The sequence below is a fragment of the Heteronotia binoei genome, chromosome 1 (assembly GCF_032191835.1).
Source record: "Heteronotia binoei isolate CCM8104 ecotype False Entrance Well chromosome 1, APGP_CSIRO_Hbin_v1, whole genome shotgun sequence".
Lineage (NCBI taxonomy): Eukaryota > Metazoa > Chordata > Lepidosauria > Squamata > Gekkonidae > Heteronotia > Heteronotia binoei.
This window is the reverse complement of record NC_083223.1, coordinates 173,489,625-173,507,972: the sequence shown is the minus strand read 5'-3', so window position 1 is coordinate 173,507,972 and position 18,348 is coordinate 173,489,625. Positions and strand designations below refer to the sequence as shown.

Sequence of the window (18,348 nt, the reverse complement as noted above, 5' to 3'; positions counted from 1 at the left end):
CAGTGCAATTCTAAGCAAACTTACACTCTTGTAAGCTCATTGACAAGCTCATTGACATCAATGAATTTAGAAGTGTGTAACTCTACTTAGGACCACACTGTAAATGTAATGATCTGAACTAAGGCTTAGAGTGTGGAGCAGGGCATTGGAGACATCATTGGGCCCCTCAATATGCAAGGCAGGGCAAATGATCTCTGTTTTCTAGTATATTTGTCTTGGTCTGTTTGGATCTAGAATTATCATTATCATTGGGACTGTACTGTCACCTTAACATGTTCAAAGATTTTACCATATATAACACTGAACATCACTGTCATTTCTCAAAACAGATTTCTTGAGCAATTTATAGATATAGAGAAAATTGGTTTGGGTGGATTTGGCCATGTTTTCAAGGCAAAGCATCTAATTGATAAGAGAATGCGTGCTGTCAAACGAGTGAAACTCAGTTTGTAAGTTATTCTATGCTTACTTTTATTAAACTGTTATTGGCTCTTAAAAGTATATGTTATTCTTATTAAAATTTAACCATTTTGGCTGCAATAATTTTAGTTCTAATTTAATCATTTTGGCTGTAATAATTTTAGTTCTAATTGCAGTGTAATTTTACTGATATAAACCAAGTTTCTTGGTTGTACATTATCAATTTTTTTTGTACATGAAACCGAATGTCCACAAATAGTGATTTATCCTTGGCAAGTATTATAGCAGAGAAACATTTCTAGAATGTGAGAGAAAATTTACCAGCATTGTTTTGCTTCTAAGACCCTTTTTATAGGTACTTGTAGTGGCATGGTTGTTATTGACTCCACAGTTGTTCTCATACCAAGATAAGTTAGTACATAATCTTCTGTCTACTTACTTTGTCCTGCAAATGGGTTGGATCCAGAAGTCTTTTCCCAATGGTGTAAACTGCCAGGAGAAGGAGAGGCAATTTTTGCCAGTTTTCCTTTTTATCAGGACCATCATTTGTGGGACCTCAGTAGCCCTCAACAGGAGAGGGAAATTGGTGACAATCACATCCACCCTTCCAATTGCAAAAGTGACTTACACTGGCAGAAAGCAACCTATGGATTTACACCAGAGTGCTTAAATAATAGCAAACTGACATCTGTAACTTTCATGTTACATGATGTCATGATGAATCACATGGACAGGTGTTTTTTATGCTCCCACACTGATCTGATAACTATGTGACAATGGCTGGCTGTTAGAGGTAAATGCAACTGGGGCTTAAATGGTTTGCATCTTTTAGCCCATTAGAGCAGGGGTGTCAAACATGCAGCTCGGGGCCCGAATCAGGCCCCCAGAGGGCTCCTATCAGGCCCCCGAGCAACTGGCTGTTGTCTGCTTCCTCCCCCCCCCCTCTCTTGCTTCCTTCTGCATCTCAGCTTGCTTTGCAAGGCTTGCTCATTTGCACAGGAGCTACAGAGCAAAACTTTGATTTTCTGCATTGGTTGAGGCTCCTCCTCCTCCTCCTGGTCCCCTGGGGAGGGAAAGAACCAGAGCTTCCTTTGCCCAGTTCCCTGGTTCCCATGGGAGAAATACAAAGAAAGTACCTTTAAGACCAACAAGTGCTAATGTTGTAAGCATATTTTATTTAAAGTTTTTTTTTTAAAAAAATCTTCAGTCATGTTTGTCTGCTACCTAGTCTTAAATAGATACGCACATGGCCTGGCCCAGCAAGACCTGGCCCGGCCTGACAAGGTCTCATTCTTGTCAGATCCAGCCCTCATAACAAATGAGTTTGACACCCCTGTATTAGAGTATTTTGTTTGAAAGCAATGAGCAAGTAAATGGAAACATCATATTAAAGTTGCAAACAATTATTGTTAATGCCAAGTTAATGCTGCGTAAATAAAAATGTTAGTTTTCTTTAAATTAATGAGATTTTTGTGGTTGGAATTTTAAAAACATCTCAGTTATAGTAATGACACATCATTCCTTTGTAGTATTTCTTTTTTATGTTTCTGATATACTTTCTGTGCAACTGTTTATTGAGATCCAAATTATAAACCTCTTTTTAAAAATTAATTTACATTTATCTAAATATTCCAGAGTTTTTGTATTTCTTGTACCTAATCCTATAAACAGCAGATGTTAGAATAACTGCCACAGTTTTAGGGTAACCATTTTGAATGTTAGTAATGAGGTTTTTTCCCCCCAACCAGTGAAGAGAAAGAAATATCAGCAGCAGAACGTGAAGTGGAAGTTTTAGCAAAACTTCACCATGAAAACATTGTCCAGTATTATGGTTGTTGGATTGGGAAAGACAGTCTTGAAATAGAGGACAGCATGAGTGAGAATAGGTAAATCCATTGCATTTGTTCTTTGAGTTAATCTTCTGTGCTTTCCTCTCAGTGGCCCAACAAAGGTAAGTATGTACATTAGCCTCCAGGAGACAGTTAAGCATCACTTGGAAAGGGCAGGGGAGTGACAGAATAAGCCTGCTTAAACCTGTAATAGTATATAGTCTCCTGGAAGAGGGCAACTGAAGTTGGGAAATTGATGCTGTGATGCATACATTCTGCACAACTGAAAATAACTCCCTCCAAAGTGAGGATATTGTTATTGAGGGAGAAAGGAACTTAAGTTTATGCACCTGCATTGTACAAATGCTGGACATACTTGATAAAAATTTATTGACATCCACCCCCCCACATGTATGCACTTACTTCTGGGACCTTCTTCTGAGTAGATCTACATAATTTTGCTCCCTGAGTGAGGTAGGTTAGGCTGAGAGTGAGTTACTGACTCAAGGTCACCCAGTGAGCTTCTGTGGCAGCAGGGGCGTAGCTAGGGCTTTCGGGGCCCGGGGCCCAAGATTTATGTGGGCCCCCCTACGTGCGCGCACGCCGCCGGAAACAGGAAGTGACGTCACTTCCGGTGACGGCATGCCACCCCCGGAAACAGGAAGTGACATCACTTCCTGTGACATCATTCCCCCCCCCCCGCGCCACCTGCCGGAAATGGGAAGTGACATCACTTCCTGTGACATCATTCCCCCCCCCGCGCCGCCTGCCGGAAGCAGGAAGTGACATCACTTCCTGTGGCATCACTTCCCCCAAATGACATCATTTCCCCCAAATGCCACTGCCGGAAACAGGAAGTGACTTCACAGCACTTCCTGTGACGTCCCCAAAAATCCCCCAAATATCACCGCCGGAAACAATTTTGTTCTCAAATCCTGTATATACTTCATCAGTATATGGGATAAGGCACTTTCTCAACTGTGCTGCATAATGCAGCCTATTTATTTTGTCCTGTTTGCTCTGTTGGCTCTATCTGCGCCACCTTCATCACTTTCGGGGTGTGGATCCCCCAGTGGGGTGGTCTCCCGACTCCCTCCGCCAGCTGTTTCTGATAGCCCTGCGCCCCCTCTTTCATTTGATATGTGTCCCGTGCGGGTGCCACCCTCCCGCCAGGAGATGCCGCAAAATGAGCCCCCTTGAGGCTTATGGCGGCAGGGCTCGGGGGAAGCGAGCTAGACTGCTGTTCTTTTGAGGGGTTATAGAGTGTTTCGAGCCCGTCCCTGTGGCATCGGTCCCATCGTTGTGGGACCCAGGGGGGCGGCGCAGCGACCCACCGAAGCAGCCTGTCACTAATAACACAGGTCAAGATGCAGGACAGGAACCCGGAAGTGACCGACAGGCTGCTTCAGCGGGCCGCTGCGCCGCCCCCCTGGGTCCCACAATGATGGGACCGATGCCACAGGGACGGGCTCGAAGGAAGGAAGGGAGGAGGGAAGAGGGAGGGTGGAAGGAGGGAGGGAAGGGAGGAGGGAAGGAAGGGAGGAGGGAGGGAAGGAAGGAAGAAGGAAGGAAGGAGGAGGGAAGGAAGGGAGGGAAGGAGGGAGGAAGGAAGAAAGGAAGGGGGGGAGGGAGGGAGGGAAGGGGGGAGGGAAGGAAGAAAGGAAGGAGGGAAGGAAGGAAGGCCGCCCCCTCCCGCCAGCCCCCCCGCTTTCGGCCCCCCTCCCTCCCTGCCTGCCCTCCTTACCTGCTTCCAGGGCGGCGGAGGCGGCGAGGCCGCTGGAGGGCCTCCAGCGACCAGCGCCGGCTTCTCCGACGCCCTCCCCGGCCTCCGCCTGCACTGGAGGCCCGCGCGCGGGGCCCTGCGGCGGTCGCGGAGCCAGGGAAGCGTCGGAGAGGCCGGCACTGGTCGCTGGAGGCCCTCCAGCGACCAGCGCCGGCCTCTCCGCCACCGCCGCCGGGCCCCGCGCGCGGGCGGGGAAGGCGGCGAGTGCAGCCGGCTTCTGAGGGCCCCCTTGGCATTGCCAAGGGGCCCCCCAGACCCACCAGACCTGGGGCGACCCGCCCCCCTCCTTACGCCACTGTGTGGCAGAGTAGGAATTGGAACCTGGGTCTCCCAGATCCTAGTCTGACACTAACCACTACAAAACATAGGCTCTTAGTTTAACTGCTCTTGGCAAAAAAGGTCTTCTTGGACAGTTGTCCAAGGATTGCTTGGAAATGCCAGGATAGTTAAATTGTTATAAATACAAGTGTATGTATTTCTCCTTAAGCTTCTGTTTTGCCAAGCTTCAAAAATTTTCCTCTGAGTTGTACACAGATACTGTTTAAGCATCATGGGAGAAACAACCCTACAAATGCAGCTGTCCAGAAGGCATTTTAGTTCCTTAGAATTACCTGTAAATTCTGTGTGTGGCAGAGGGCATAGCCTCATTTTTGCCCTGGACTACCAGGAAAATTTCAGCCCTGGACTATCAGGAGCATAAGTGCCCCTGGGTATGTGCAAAATGTATTTCTCTCACCACTAAATAATGCCAACTGATAGTTTTAGGCCTAACCTAAACATAGGAGTAGAATCTCCCATGGTTCTAAATTGTTACAAATAATGGTTCTAAATTGTTATAAATGTGGAGGGAATTTGGAGTATGGCCATGATATTGGGGAGGGTTATTTTAACCTCTTCCCTGACCTGTTTTCCTATACCTCTCTTATCTTCCTTTACATACCCAGGGGAAAACACACAGATACCTTTAGTGATTCTGTTGGTAAGGGGTTGAGGTTAGGAAAATGAAAATCAAATGAGGGGAATTTTAAAAAAAAAAACCCTCTTCTCAATGCACTTGCCCTGATCCAAATCACCTCCCTGCAGCTTTTAACCTCTAACAACCCACAGGGGATTGTAATAAGATCTTCCAGGTTGCGTTCAGTTGGATGCTTTAAAAATTCTTAAAGTGACCATTCCCAATCTGGATATCAGACTTTCAGGGCTCTTATACCGCCATTCTTTTAAAATAAAAATCCAATTAGAGTGCCTTGCTCTCCCCCACCCTCAAATAGGGTAACGCGAAGATCCCCCCATGGGTAGGTGGACCTGTCAGGGCCAAAGGAGCTGAAAGCTAAGAATTTATCCCCACAGTTGAAATAAAACCAAATTTGTTTCATGAGGACTGCAACCTATGACTCTTGTTCTAGCTCACCCTCCTCCCCCAGACTTTTGCTTCTCCCCCTTCCATGCCACTCCCTCCTCATCAGCAGGTTGAAGCCCTTCTTCTCCTGATCAGTGGGCTGTTCATGTTGCAGAAGTCTGACTGAACTTTGCCAACAGCCACTGCAGCAGCGACTGCCTATCTCAGTCCAACTAGCAAGGGCAAGCCTGGGAAGCCAGTGCTCCCCTCTAGGTGGCAGGAATGCATACATACAAGTAGTTTGAAGGAGCAAACAGCTGGGGGCATGGGAAGGCTCAGAGGTAGCCCTGTATAATTATGGCAGTGGCAGCAGAGGGACTGTTTCAGTTTCCTTCCTCAGGCAAAAATATTTGATGGCTCTGCATACTCATGTACTTCCCAGCATGCAGCAGGAGTAACTGCATAACCAGTGTACCCGAGTAAAGAGAACAGCTGGCTGCTCCCAGCCTCCAGTGAGTCCTGCATTCACGTGCAAGTACAGGTGGGAGGCCTGATCTCCCCTGCTTTTGTGACTTGCCCAGACCAACATGTCTACCCACCTAAATTTGCCTTCTTTTGCTACTGGTGCCTCATGGCTATCCCTCTCAGGCCTAGTTCCTTCTCAGTCCTAAGAATACCAGACATTTATATGTCCATTTTTTCCTTGAGGCGGTCTGAATGTTGGACTGTTTGGGACAAGACCAGACACCTATCAACCAATGTTCCCTCTAAGTCATGGAGTCTTGTGAGCAAAAATTCTTACTTTGTGATAAGATAATAAGATAAGATAAGTTTATTTTTATATCCCGCCCTCCCCCGCCAATGGCGGGCTCAGGGCGGCTCACAGACACGGAACACCATGATATAAGTAAAATACAGTATAAAACAAACAATTTTAAAATACAATTCAGTTACAAATTCAATCACATAGAGCTTTTTCACACAGCCTAAGTATTCCGGTATAGCAGCTGGCCAGTTACTGAACAGTAACGGGTTTCTGCTGGCATTTCAGACAGACCCGATTCAGTAACTGGCTGCTACCGGAATACTCTCACCTTTTCACACACTCCCGCGGCTGTCCCGGTAGTGAGGCGTGCCTGAGTCGTCACAAACAAAGAGCAGCTTCTTCCACTTTTCAACCCCTCCTCCCGGGTTGAAATCGCTATGGGGTGCTGTGTGAAATGTCCAGTATCTAACCCGGGAGCAGTTTTCGCACCATTTTTCGCCCGCCGGCGCGCGATCTCCGGCTTTTTTTTTTTTTTGGAACGTCAGTTTAGATCGATATAGCGATATATCGCTATATCGACCTGTCAAAACAGCACCACCATAGGGATGGCTAGGCTCCGTTGAGATCCCTATGGTGGTGCTGTTTTGATAGGTCGATATAGCGATATATCGCTATATTGATCTAAACTGACGTTCCAAAAAAAAAAAAAAGCCGGAGATCACGCGCGCCGGCGGGCGAAAAACGGCGTGAAACCGGCTGGCGCTGGTGGAAGCGAGATAAGAGCGGAACAGTGTGAAATGGCTCGCTTCAATCACGGAACCCTACCAGGGAAAAAAACATGTGTATGAAAACTCCCATCGCTGTCTCGGATTACTGCAAGCGGCACAATACCGACTCCCTTCCGGTTTCCACCGGTAAGTGTGAAAAGGCCCATAGTTAGTTAGATGGATAAAACCGTGCTATAAAGTGCTATAGATCACGATCATGTACAAGATGGCTGGGTGGCTACAGATCCGTTTAACCAGGTTCTGTCCCAAAGGCAAGCTGAAACAGAGGTTTTGCAAGCCCTGCGGAACTGGTTCAGGTCCCGCAGGGCTCGCACCATCTCTGGAAGTTGATTCCACCATCGAGGGGCCATTGCTGAAAAGGCTTGCTCCCTGGTTGTCTTCAGTCTAGCCTCTCTTGGCCCAGGGATTTTTAAGAGGTTTTGGGAGCTACTAGCATTTTAAGAGGTTTTGTGAGGTACTAGCATTAAAGTTGTGAGCTATTGGTATTAAAATTGTGAGCTACTGCATAAATTAGTTTGCTCTGGGGCTGCTTTTTCTGAGCTAAGACAAAAATGTGTGAGCTGGAGACCAAAAATCTGTGAGCTAGCTCACACTAACTCAGCTTAGAGGGAACACTGCTATCAACCCTAATCAAAGGTAGTCAGAGTGTTGTATGTGAAACCCTGGCAGTGAGTCAGGTTTGTGCACATGGTTATGTTTGCTGTATGAATGGAGGCACCCCCTCTTTTTTTTGTAAACTAGGTGCTCTGGCATTGGCTCAAGTTTAGGTGCAAGCAGAATTCAAAAGTGTGACTGATCAAATAAGCTGTGGTCTGCTTAATTCAGGTGAAATCTGCTATAGCTAAACTCTGTTACCTTATACTGTAAATTTCTGCTTTCATTTATATTAGTGAACTCTCTGCTGCCCATTTTAATATTGTGCCATGCTTTTAATTTTACAGCTCACCTTGTGACTGTCTCTTCATAGAAATGGAATTTTGTGAGAAGGGTACACTGGCAGATTGGATGAAACTAAAAAGAGGGACAAAAAGCTGCAAGAGTGACTCTTTAATCAAATTCCAGCAAATAGTGGAAGGGGTGGCATATATTCATTCAAAAGAATTAATTCATAGAGATCTCAAGGTAAGTAAATAGGTAATAGATAAAATGCAGTAGCTGATTGGAAATTGTTATTGTGCATTGGAGTTCAGAGGCTCATGTTGGTAATACTAATTTAAAGCCACCCACAAACCTGATTTAACACTTATATATCTAGGCTTTCTTATTTTTTGTTTTTAAAAATTCATTTAGATTCTTGTCTACCAGAATCTGAAGCATACCTTCAATCCCCTTGGCCAAAAGCATTCTTTTCTCAGCTGCTATTGTTATTGTTAGTTTCTAGACCATCATCCCCTGTGGAACAGGGCTCAGAGTGGTGTACATCAATAAAAACAGCATTCATAAATTAGGTTCACGGTTAAAACAATGAAAACACAACAATCTGATTAAATGGCACGAAAACTTATTTTTGTGCCACTGTCTTTGGAGGTGGGAGGCAGGCAAGAAACAGGAGTGCAAGCCATATGGCAACCATCACTGTCCAAATGCATGGCGGAATATCTCAGAGAGAGAATGTATTTTACCTTCCAGTCTTAAGTGTACATGGTTTTGCTGTCAGTATGTTTGATTCACAAAGCTCTGTGAAATCGTGGATTAATAAAACGACAAGTTGGAAAGAACTTTGTCAGTCTGCCTCCCAGGAGAAATTGCTTAAAAAGAGTGCACCTTGGATACCATGCCTTTTTCTTTGTCTTTCATCAGAAGATCCACTGTAAAGATTCCCCCATGGTGAAAAAGTGACAGTTTATAGCAAAGAGGTTTATGACCCGTTAAGATGGTCCATTCTTTTAGAGTTGTGGATCTTAATGATTTAAAGCATGCTGTGGGACAGGGGTGGCCAAACTTGTTTATAAGAGGCAATAGAATAAACGTCAGATGTTTGAGAGCTGCAAGACAGGAAGGAAGGAGGGCGGTTAGGCAGATAGATGGAGTGGAGGGAGGGGGAAAGAAAGCAATTTTAACTTTAAATGCATTTTCCAAGTTGCCAGCTGGCTTGGCTGAGAGCAGTGATATAGAGAAATACCATCTCCAAGCTGGTCGACAGGATGGCAGGGGCTTTGAGAGCTACACGATATGTGTGAAAGAGCCATGTGTAGCTCCCAGGCTGCAATTTGGCCACCCCCGTGAGCAACAGACTGTGGTCTCCCAAAAAAGGCCCCCCCCTCGAATTACTCAATAAGGACTGTGTATTATGAATAACTTTCTGTGATGGACTCTGTTGCAACTCCTAGCAGTTTGTCAAAAATTGCTAGGAATGAGGAGTGTATCCCAGAGACTTACACAGAGCCATACATGAGGCTCTGGACACACATTTATTTATTTATTTGGTTAATTTATATTCCGCCCTTTCCCATGCGGGCTCAGGGCGGATCACAGTCATAATAAAACAGTTAAAATACGACAATTACACACACATACAGCAACAGGCAGAAAGAATAATGTCCCAGTCACCCCTCATCCCTGGCCAGTTTAAGGAAGCCAGGAAGACAAAGGAAAAGCCATCTTTAGAGGGAGAGTGGAAAAGGACAAAACACTTTCTTCCAGGCTACCATTGCTGCAATGCGGGCATATCACGTCCACAGAGGAAGTCATGTCTATGCATATGAACTGTCGCTGGCACAGATAAAAGGAGACCCCATCAGTGGTGCCAGGAACTCATCAGCAAGTCAATACTAGCCAACAGAACCAGCTGCAACCTGGCTGCATCCATTGTTTTTCTTTTGCTCCCTTTTGTCTTACTAAATATTTCTAAGGCGTGTTACATGTAGTTAGCACCTGAACCCCAAATTCTCACCTGATAAGCAGAATCCTGGACTTCATTGGTTCACCTTGGGAACCATTCTAGAGGGCAAAGATCAGATATCCCACCAATCTGGGATACCCCCTAATAGGCACTGCCCCCCCCCACCTTTCTATAAGGTAGGAAAATGGACTATTTAAGGTCCTGCACAGTGATGTTTGGGTTCTCCTGTTGGTACCCCCATGTATTGCCAGCAGAGATAATCCCCATACCTTGATCAAGTATTGGGACCCTTATCCCTTTAGTAAGATCTGGTCAGTTTTTGCATTTCCTCTCCCCTTCCGTGTTGCTGTTGCTGCAGAGATCTTCCCTTCGGACAGGTAATTTGAATCACCTGTGATCTTCGCTTCAATCCTGCTAATGCAAATGTCCCTATCCAATTTTCACCTCTTTATTAGTTCTTTATGATCGTGCGAGTGTTAGAGTAACTGTGTGATTGTTAAGCTTTTATTTCCAATAAACATTGATTTTTAAGACTTAAATCTCATTATTGGTTCTCTGGGGAACTTCAGCTCCCATAGACACAGGTCGTTGGTCCTGCTCTGGCCATTTGCCTATCAGTCTAATTCCCCAATTCAATTTGGCTCTTGAAGATTCTGAAAGTCTGAACAACAATTCTATTGAGTCCTTGGTGACAGCCTAGAACTCTGAGCTGTCTGCAGCCTTTTATCTTCTGTGCTGCCTGATACGCTAGGGAGTTGTCAGGTTTGAGGTGAGTTGGGAGACTGCTGGGAATGATATCACCTGCAGAACATTCCAAAGATTAGAAATTGCTGGTAGCTTGTCATTAGTAGCCTGCATTTATTCATCATGAAGAATTTCTAGCTAGGATTCTCTACTCAACAAGGGAAAGTGAAGGGAAGTGTGTATATGAGCTCAGCAACAAACCACAGTTGTGCACATCCTGGCTTTATATCTGCCTATTGTGCTGGCCCAATGCAGCCTTTGTAACATGCAACCATGTATAACTGGAAATAGAATTTAAAAAAAAATCCTAATTTTTTTCATTTATATTTATAGCCTCTAAATATACTAATATCTAAAGAAGATAAAATAAAGATAAGTGATTTTGGATTGGTAACAACATGTATAGATGATCCATCAGTACAGCGGACAGAAAACAGAGGAACAAAAAGCTATATGGCTCCTGAGCAGGTAACTTTTAAAAACTGATTTCTCCTGGAGAATCTATCTATTTGACTTGGCCCTACATGGACACTCCACATGATCTGTGCTGCAGTGTCAGAGTCACGGAGCTGCACAATTGCTGGTTTTATCACACTTGTATTTCCTTTTTAAAAGGAGCAGGAAATATACCCAAAGAATATGATACAGTCTTGCTATACTAGTACACAAAAAGTGTCTTTTTCTCTCTGGAAGTTCCTAGTGGTTTCGGAAATGATACAGAGTCTCTGTTTAGACAAATTTGTACCTCATTATGTGTTTAATTTCTGCCAGGTCAGTAGGATTAAACTCTATAAAAATGTCCTGTTGAAACATATTCTTAAGACATAAAAATATACATGTGATGACACTCCTTTTGTGCTCTCTGCAGGCAGGGAAAAATTATGGAAAAGAAGTGGATATCTTTCCATTAGGATTAATTTTGTTTGAAATGCTTTACATATTTGAAACAGAGTATGAAAGATCCAAGGTAAGTTATCAGAAAGCTCTTAGTTTTGCCTGCATGTATTTAAAAAAAGGTAAAGATGTGCAAGCACCAGTCGTTTCCGACTCTGGGGTGACGTCGCATCATGATGTTTTCGCAACAGACTTTTTACAGGGTGGTTTGCCATTGCCTTCTCCAGTCATCTACACTTTTCCCCCCAGCAAACTGGGTACTCATTTTACTGACCTCGGAAGGATGGAAGGCTGAGTCAACCTTGGGATGGCTACCTGAACCCAACTTCTGCTGGAATTGAACTCAGGTCGTGAGCACAGAGTTTGACTGCAGTACTGCAGCTTTACCACTCTGCGCCATGGGGCTCTTTACCGCCTGTATTACTTGATAAATTCATAGGAAAAATATTCCAAAACAGAGCCCCACAACCACATGCAGTGGAAGAAATTTGCTAAAGTGGGTCCAGGAAAAAGGTGACTGGAGACATTTTGGAGTTAACTTGCACTAGCACCACTTCTGTTCTGGCACTTACTGATGGAGAAAAATGTTCTGTTGATTGTTCACAGGAAACTGCCACCTGCAGTTCTTCTTTCTCTGATAGCATCAGTGTACACAGGATGTGTATATGCCAGATTATACCTTCCAGGTCTCTTGGATCACCACACAGAGGCCCCTCCCATAGGCATTCACAATTGTGCCTCCCCCACCCCCCACCCCAAGTGTAATTGTAGAATGCTGAGTGTGCGTTCTTCAAGTTTAGATGCTCATTCTGTTACTAAAGTGCCTCTCTCCCAAATCATGGTCTGACTCAAGTGAAGAGACAACACTGTTTGCATCTATTCTGCCATTGTTTTCACATTCCAGCATTCTACCCCACATGTGCATATTTTGTGATGGGATCTTTGCATCTTTTAAGAGATGAATAATGCATTCTCAGTTCTGACCATCAGATGTATAATATCCTGTTTTGTTGCATCTTGAGGTTGTTTGTATATAAAATTTCAGCTTTCTGGGTGGCTTGAAAGTGTTTTAATTATTTAGGGATGCACATTTGAACATTTAGAGAAGGGACTCTCTAGACCCCCCACTTTAGAGTGCTATTCCACGTCGCACTTTCAGAAATTTTTTTTTGTAGATTAACAACTCACTGTCATTATATAAAATACTATATAGCTATATTGAATCCCAAATTTATCTCCAAAGCACTTCTTTTGCATCACTGCTATTTGTGTCCATAATTAAATATTTTTTAAAAAAAATGTCTTAAAATTGTGAAAAATGGGACAATAAAAAGCACTGTAGTTTACTGGCTAATATCATGCGATCTGTTGTCAAGATAATTCATAAAACTCAGGAGCACCTTCCCTTGACCTCTGAAAGAGAAAGGCACCATTATTTGAACCATCCCTACAGAAAAGGATGTGGCCAGTTATTGCCTGGTCTCTAAGTGATAGAGTTGCACTGTACTAAATGATTCATAGAGTTACTTTGAAGAATTAGTAGGAATTGTGGTCTATTATACTACTGTGTATAGCTTGCTGAAAGTAGGATCCTGCTGTGGAATTTTGCATCATTTAATGTGCCATGTTATACTTATTCTTTGCTTAAGATCTTCTTTTAGACTTCTGGTTAATTATATTAACTATGTAATCCACCTTGAGTCCAAGTGAGAAAGGCAGTCTATAAATAACGTAAATACATAAATGATATAATTTATATAGTTGTCTACTTCATTCTTTAAGAATTAAGGTATGCAGAGAGGTTGCATTATCTATTCACACTTATGTCTCCTTTGTCTGGGCATGAATATGGGGAGGCATTATAACTGGACAAGTATGGGGAAATATGCAGGCAGTTTATCTCAAAATCAGTTTTCAATTTAGGCAGTGATTTTTCATAAATTGTATTTAATCTGTGTGATTTTTTTTTTCCAGGAGTGGGATAACATTAGGAAATGTGTATTTCCAGAAACATTTAATAAGGCGTTTCCAGCAGAGGTATACTGCAGTAAAAATTCATAAGTATTCTTATCCATTCATTCCCCATTACAATTTTTTTTACTAATATTATTTTCTTTCTTTACAGCCAGCTCTAATAAAGAGAATGCTTTCAGAAGCACCAAGTAAGAGACCATTAGCAACTACAATCTTGAAATTTTTAAATGACGGCAATCAGAATGGCCTACACACTTGTTAGCTAATTTTTCAGTACATAAACAGTATTTTGGACTGAAGGTTTCTTTGCTGTATTTAAAGTCTTAAAATGTCATCCTAATACACATGTGGCATGCAAGTAATACAGACTGTTTGGGCCTTTTAAGTCTGAAAGGTTTTGCCTCTTCCAGAACTTCCTGATCCATTGGGGATAGTTTTTGTCGGCTGAATCCATATGCAGAATCAGATAATTAGGGTTATGCAAGACATGTTCTCTGTGATATCTTCCAGGTTATGGAACCCTCTTCCTACTGACAAATGGGCTGTATTAGCTTCTCTGCATTTCAGTGAAAAAAGACCCTGTTAGTTGGCAGTAATAAGGGAAACTTGATTTTCTTACCTCTTGTTTTTAAAGATTTTTTTTTTACTGTGCTGCCATATTCAGTTTTTTAATCCCACTTTGAGAAATTTCTTTGTCTAAGTGGCAGGACCAGATCTACATATTTTTGAGGGGGGGCAAAATTAAAAAATGACACTCCCTTATAGGCCCATTCTATCTTACGGGCCTATAGAATTGAATGGAGTCCATACCCAATTTGGCGCCCTGGGCAAGCACCTTCTCTGCTCCTCCCAAGATCTGGCCCTGCTAAGTGGAGAACATTTTTAAAGGATATGATCTGGCCAAGTAATTTCTCCTATACATTATTTACTATCAATTTATAGAATTACTCAGAGCTAGAATACTGCTTGCTTCACCCCTGCTTCTTGAAATATATTGGTGTGTGTTAAATATTAGTAGATTAGTAAAGCAATCTTTTCCCCCATTAATCTTTTTATTTTCTCCATAAACCAAATACAAAAGCAACAAACAAACAAAAACAAAACAACACAAATTAGGATGGAGAGTGCAGCTTCCATACATGACAATGCAATAATACACAACCATATATCTTTTTCACAATTATTTTTAACCTCTCTTCACTTTACATACTACCTTACTGACCTCTTAACTGGCATCATTCTCTATAGTAATTCACATACCATTATTTACATTTGCATATCCAGTCATAAAGCGGTGACCCATCCCATGCTTCATATTAATTCTGTTCTATTAACGTATCTTTGGCAGAGAATCTCTTTCTCTCTTTTTCCTCTTTTTTTTTTTGGAAGATTGAAATCATTTGTATAGGCTAGGATTAATTTTAACCTTCTCTTCCTCATCAGCCATGGAGTTTCTCTTAAAACCTTAACCTTTTATTCCATAATTTTTAATGATTGATCTTTTGAAACTTTCCAACTTGTCTCCTTAAACATTCTTCTGTTAGAGGTACTGTGAACTTCCCTCTGAGACGAATGCTTTCTAATATAGGCTGAATCACGTGAATATGTGAATAATCTATTTCTTACTTTATATCCAAGGGTTCTGTTTCCATTATTACTACCAATGCATCGCTTGATATTTGTAATGAATCTTCTTGTTTTTGTTCTGGAACCTCTTGAGGTCTCAATTTGTAAACTGCCTGTTCCAACTGGAATAACTAACCTTTTTTCTTCTATCTCTTGAACCTCCCATCTTTGATTAGCAACCTTCATTTTACTATCAAGGAATTTTACAGACTGAGTTAAGCCCGTAATTTCTTCTTTAGTTCCTAATTGTTCCTGTATGCCGTCTAATTTTGAGTTCAATCCACCCATCTGTTCTATTAGATTCACCTGTACTTGGTTCAGTACCGTCCTAAAATAAACTTGCATATTTGTTTTGTGATTCTTTGATAATGTCTTGAGATATTGAGGGCCCCATTGATTCTGGGATAACAAGTGAGTCTACTGACTTGACTAACATACTCATTATTTTAGTTACTATATTTTAGCCTAAAGACCAATAACCTATAACACTTCTACCACCATACACTTACATTCTATCTCACTTCTCACCTCCCATTCACTTTTACTCAGCCTTTTTCCAACGCAGATGCACATTCTCCCTTTAACTAAATACAGCCCACACAGCACACCTTCTCTACACATACACCACCTTCACATATAACACACACCACGCACACACCAGTATTCACTACTATTCACCATTCCCTCTCACCCAATCTCTGTAATTCATTGGATAATTTACAAACAAATAATCAAATATCATTCTTCAGTTCAACAGAAATTTTAAACTTAATGTTCTTCTTCCTTTCTTTTTTCTTTCCTCTCTTTTGATCCAATCTATTCCTTTAAGTTCATTAATCACTTTAAGTTTTAAGTGCCACACCATTATCTCAGTCATCTTAGATGCTGCACCTCTATCTCAGTCTTGTATATCTCGCTGTCTCTTTAAGAGGTTCACTATCCCTTTAAGAAGTTCATTCGTAGTTCAAATGACCATCAAAACAACTGTAACCATAAAATTCCTCTTGTCATACTCTCAGTCTCATTTGTAGTCCTCAATATTCAACACAAACTCTTTGCTCTTTTTTTCCGAAGGCAGTATATAAAGAAATAAAGAATTCAAAAGTCTCTTGCGCCAGCTTTTTCATATGCCCATTTCCTTCCAATAAATGACATCTCTAAATCCAACTTAAATTCAAATTGTACACCAGCTATATCAACCACATGTTTCCATATATCGTTAGTTGCTTCTTCTCATATCAAAATCTTCATTTTTTACTTTATTTTTACTTTTTCTTTATATTTTTGCCACCTTGCTGGTCACCTTATCCTGCTTCCTCCACTACTCACTCACCACCATTGTTTTAAACCAAGTCTAAAGTCCTCCCTCCACTCCAAACCCTTTTCCCTTCCGTGTTTTGCCTCTTCACTCAGATAATGACAGGTAAATCCCTTCATATGCTTCCTAATTTGGGGTTCAGAGCACTCTTTCTTTTCTTTTCAAACGCCACTTTTTCCTCCCCTCCTCCCTGGTGTTCGCAGCTGATTCACCTAATGGCGTCCATTCAGCCCGGGCTTAGGGAAAAACAGGAACCCAAACCTCAGCAAAGCCTTGGCAAGAACAGCCTTTTTAGCTCTCTCTGCTTGAGAACCCCCTACAACAGGAGTTCTACCGGATCCTCAGTTTGATAGAAGACCCCTGAAGCTGAGTGGTACAGACGCTGCCAGAGCTCTGGAGAATGTGTCTGTCCATTGCGGCGCCAAAACCCAGTTTCCAGTAAAGCAGTCTTGTACATCAGGGGTGGGCAGCTAGTGGATCAGTCTTCAGGCAGATCATGGTCTCAGAAACTACAGTGAATCCTTACAACCCATTGCTCCATACCTTAAATAGCTTAAGAGAAGCTGCCCCCTACCTCCTGATTTCCACAGATATTCCACCCCTGTGAGTGCTGCCCAACATTTCTTTGGCAGCCAGTCTAGTTGCTTATACTTATTGTGGCACCTTTCTAGCAAATTCTTATTTCATACACATTCTTGTTCTTAAGAATTGCACATAACAACAGGTAATGGCTTTTCTTGACCTTGCCTGTAAAACTAATACTAATTGGTTTCTTTTGTCCAGGTTTTTGTGCAGCATTTTTAAGAATCATTGAGATGTGAATTTAAGTGTGGCTTACATGATGCAACATATAATTGTAATCATTTCCAACTTCAGATGAATTCCTTTTATAATTGGCCACACCTCTTCAGTAGATTCTGTAGCCTTAGCACAAAGAAAAGTAAATTTCTCAAGTTAGAAGTCTGTCCAACCCTGTTCTACATCAAACTGAAGAAACTTATTTAGATGTTCAGAGAGCGAATGGTACATGCTGGCCTGAGATTGCCGTTAACCCTGTTCAAATGACACTCTCAAGTTTATATTTTCCTAGTATTTAAAATGCTCTGCACTGATTCTTTGCCCCTATGGTGCCCATCCCCTCCAAACATACTTTTTTCAGATCACCAGGCTACATTTTCTGTACAAATAACATTTTCAGTCCAAAGGGGGAAAATCAATTTACTAAAGCTCTTAATTAGTGCTGCATTCCCCATAGTCATAAACCTCTTCTTTGGTTTGTTCTGTAATTACTGTAGGCACAGCACCTATACAGCTAAGAACACCCCGGTCAATTTACTCTGTTTCTAGTCTAGCAACTGTGGTCCCATTCAGTTGAATACTCCAAATGCTCTCCTTATGTATTAAAATGAAATAGACAAAGCTTTTGTGATATGGTTTCTGATACTGGTCATTTTGAATTGCAATCAGATCTTTCAGTCAGTCTACAGGGCAGCTAATTTTTTTCAGAAAATGGGTGTTGTAGAAAAGCAAAAATTTAAGTATTCAATATGTTTTTCTGAACTTGTATTCAGGTCAGCTTGATAGGATCTTGTATGCTCATGTCTCTTTGATTTGTTTTTAGTGCATTTTAAACATTTTTATAACTCTTATGATGTTGTTAAAATGAGAAACTTTTTTAACAGCTCTTCATTTGGTTCAGCTTTACTGGTGTTTGAGATTCATTGTTTCTTTGGCTGCTTAGTACAGTGGATTTTTAAATTGTGATAATGTTAATGAAAACATGTTTATCCATAATAATATTTTATCAATTTTATCATTGCTAAAATGTAGGAATGTCTTGTGCATTGCTGACACATCACTCTAATGTCTTTAATGTCCAGATGTAGAGGCTTTAGGGATGTCCCACTGGTGTATGTTCCTGTGTAGGGCTGTATTCTTGCTCTTTGTTGGTGTGATGAACTATCAATGCCCCACAGAATCTGAGAACCTTTGAGTGAACAGGCTGTTCAAATGGAATTGGAGAGC

The 18,348-nt window shown here is 42.0% G+C and overlaps 1 protein-coding gene across 1 annotated transcript in view; it reads left to right on the top strand.

Moving 5' to 3' along the window:
• The window catches only part of EIF2AK2 (eukaryotic translation initiation factor 2 alpha kinase 2), a 53,227-nt gene extending 39,549 nt beyond the window's left edge, over positions 1-13,678 (top strand). Inside the window, exons 12-18 of the mRNA XM_060259314.1 lie at positions 330-449; positions 2,169-2,306; positions 7,867-8,047; positions 10,845-10,979; positions 11,380-11,478; positions 13,380-13,442; positions 13,531-13,678. Of these exons, the coding sequence (XP_060115297.1) occupies positions 330-449; positions 2,169-2,306; positions 7,867-8,047; positions 10,845-10,979; positions 11,380-11,478; positions 13,380-13,442; positions 13,531-13,641 (847 nt within the window). The 3' untranslated portion in view covers positions 13,642-13,678. The remainder of the gene's footprint in view (positions 1-329; positions 450-2,168; positions 2,307-7,866; positions 8,048-10,844; positions 10,980-11,379; positions 11,479-13,379; positions 13,443-13,530) is intronic.
• The last annotated feature ends 4,670 nt before the right edge of the window (positions 13,679-18,348 follow it).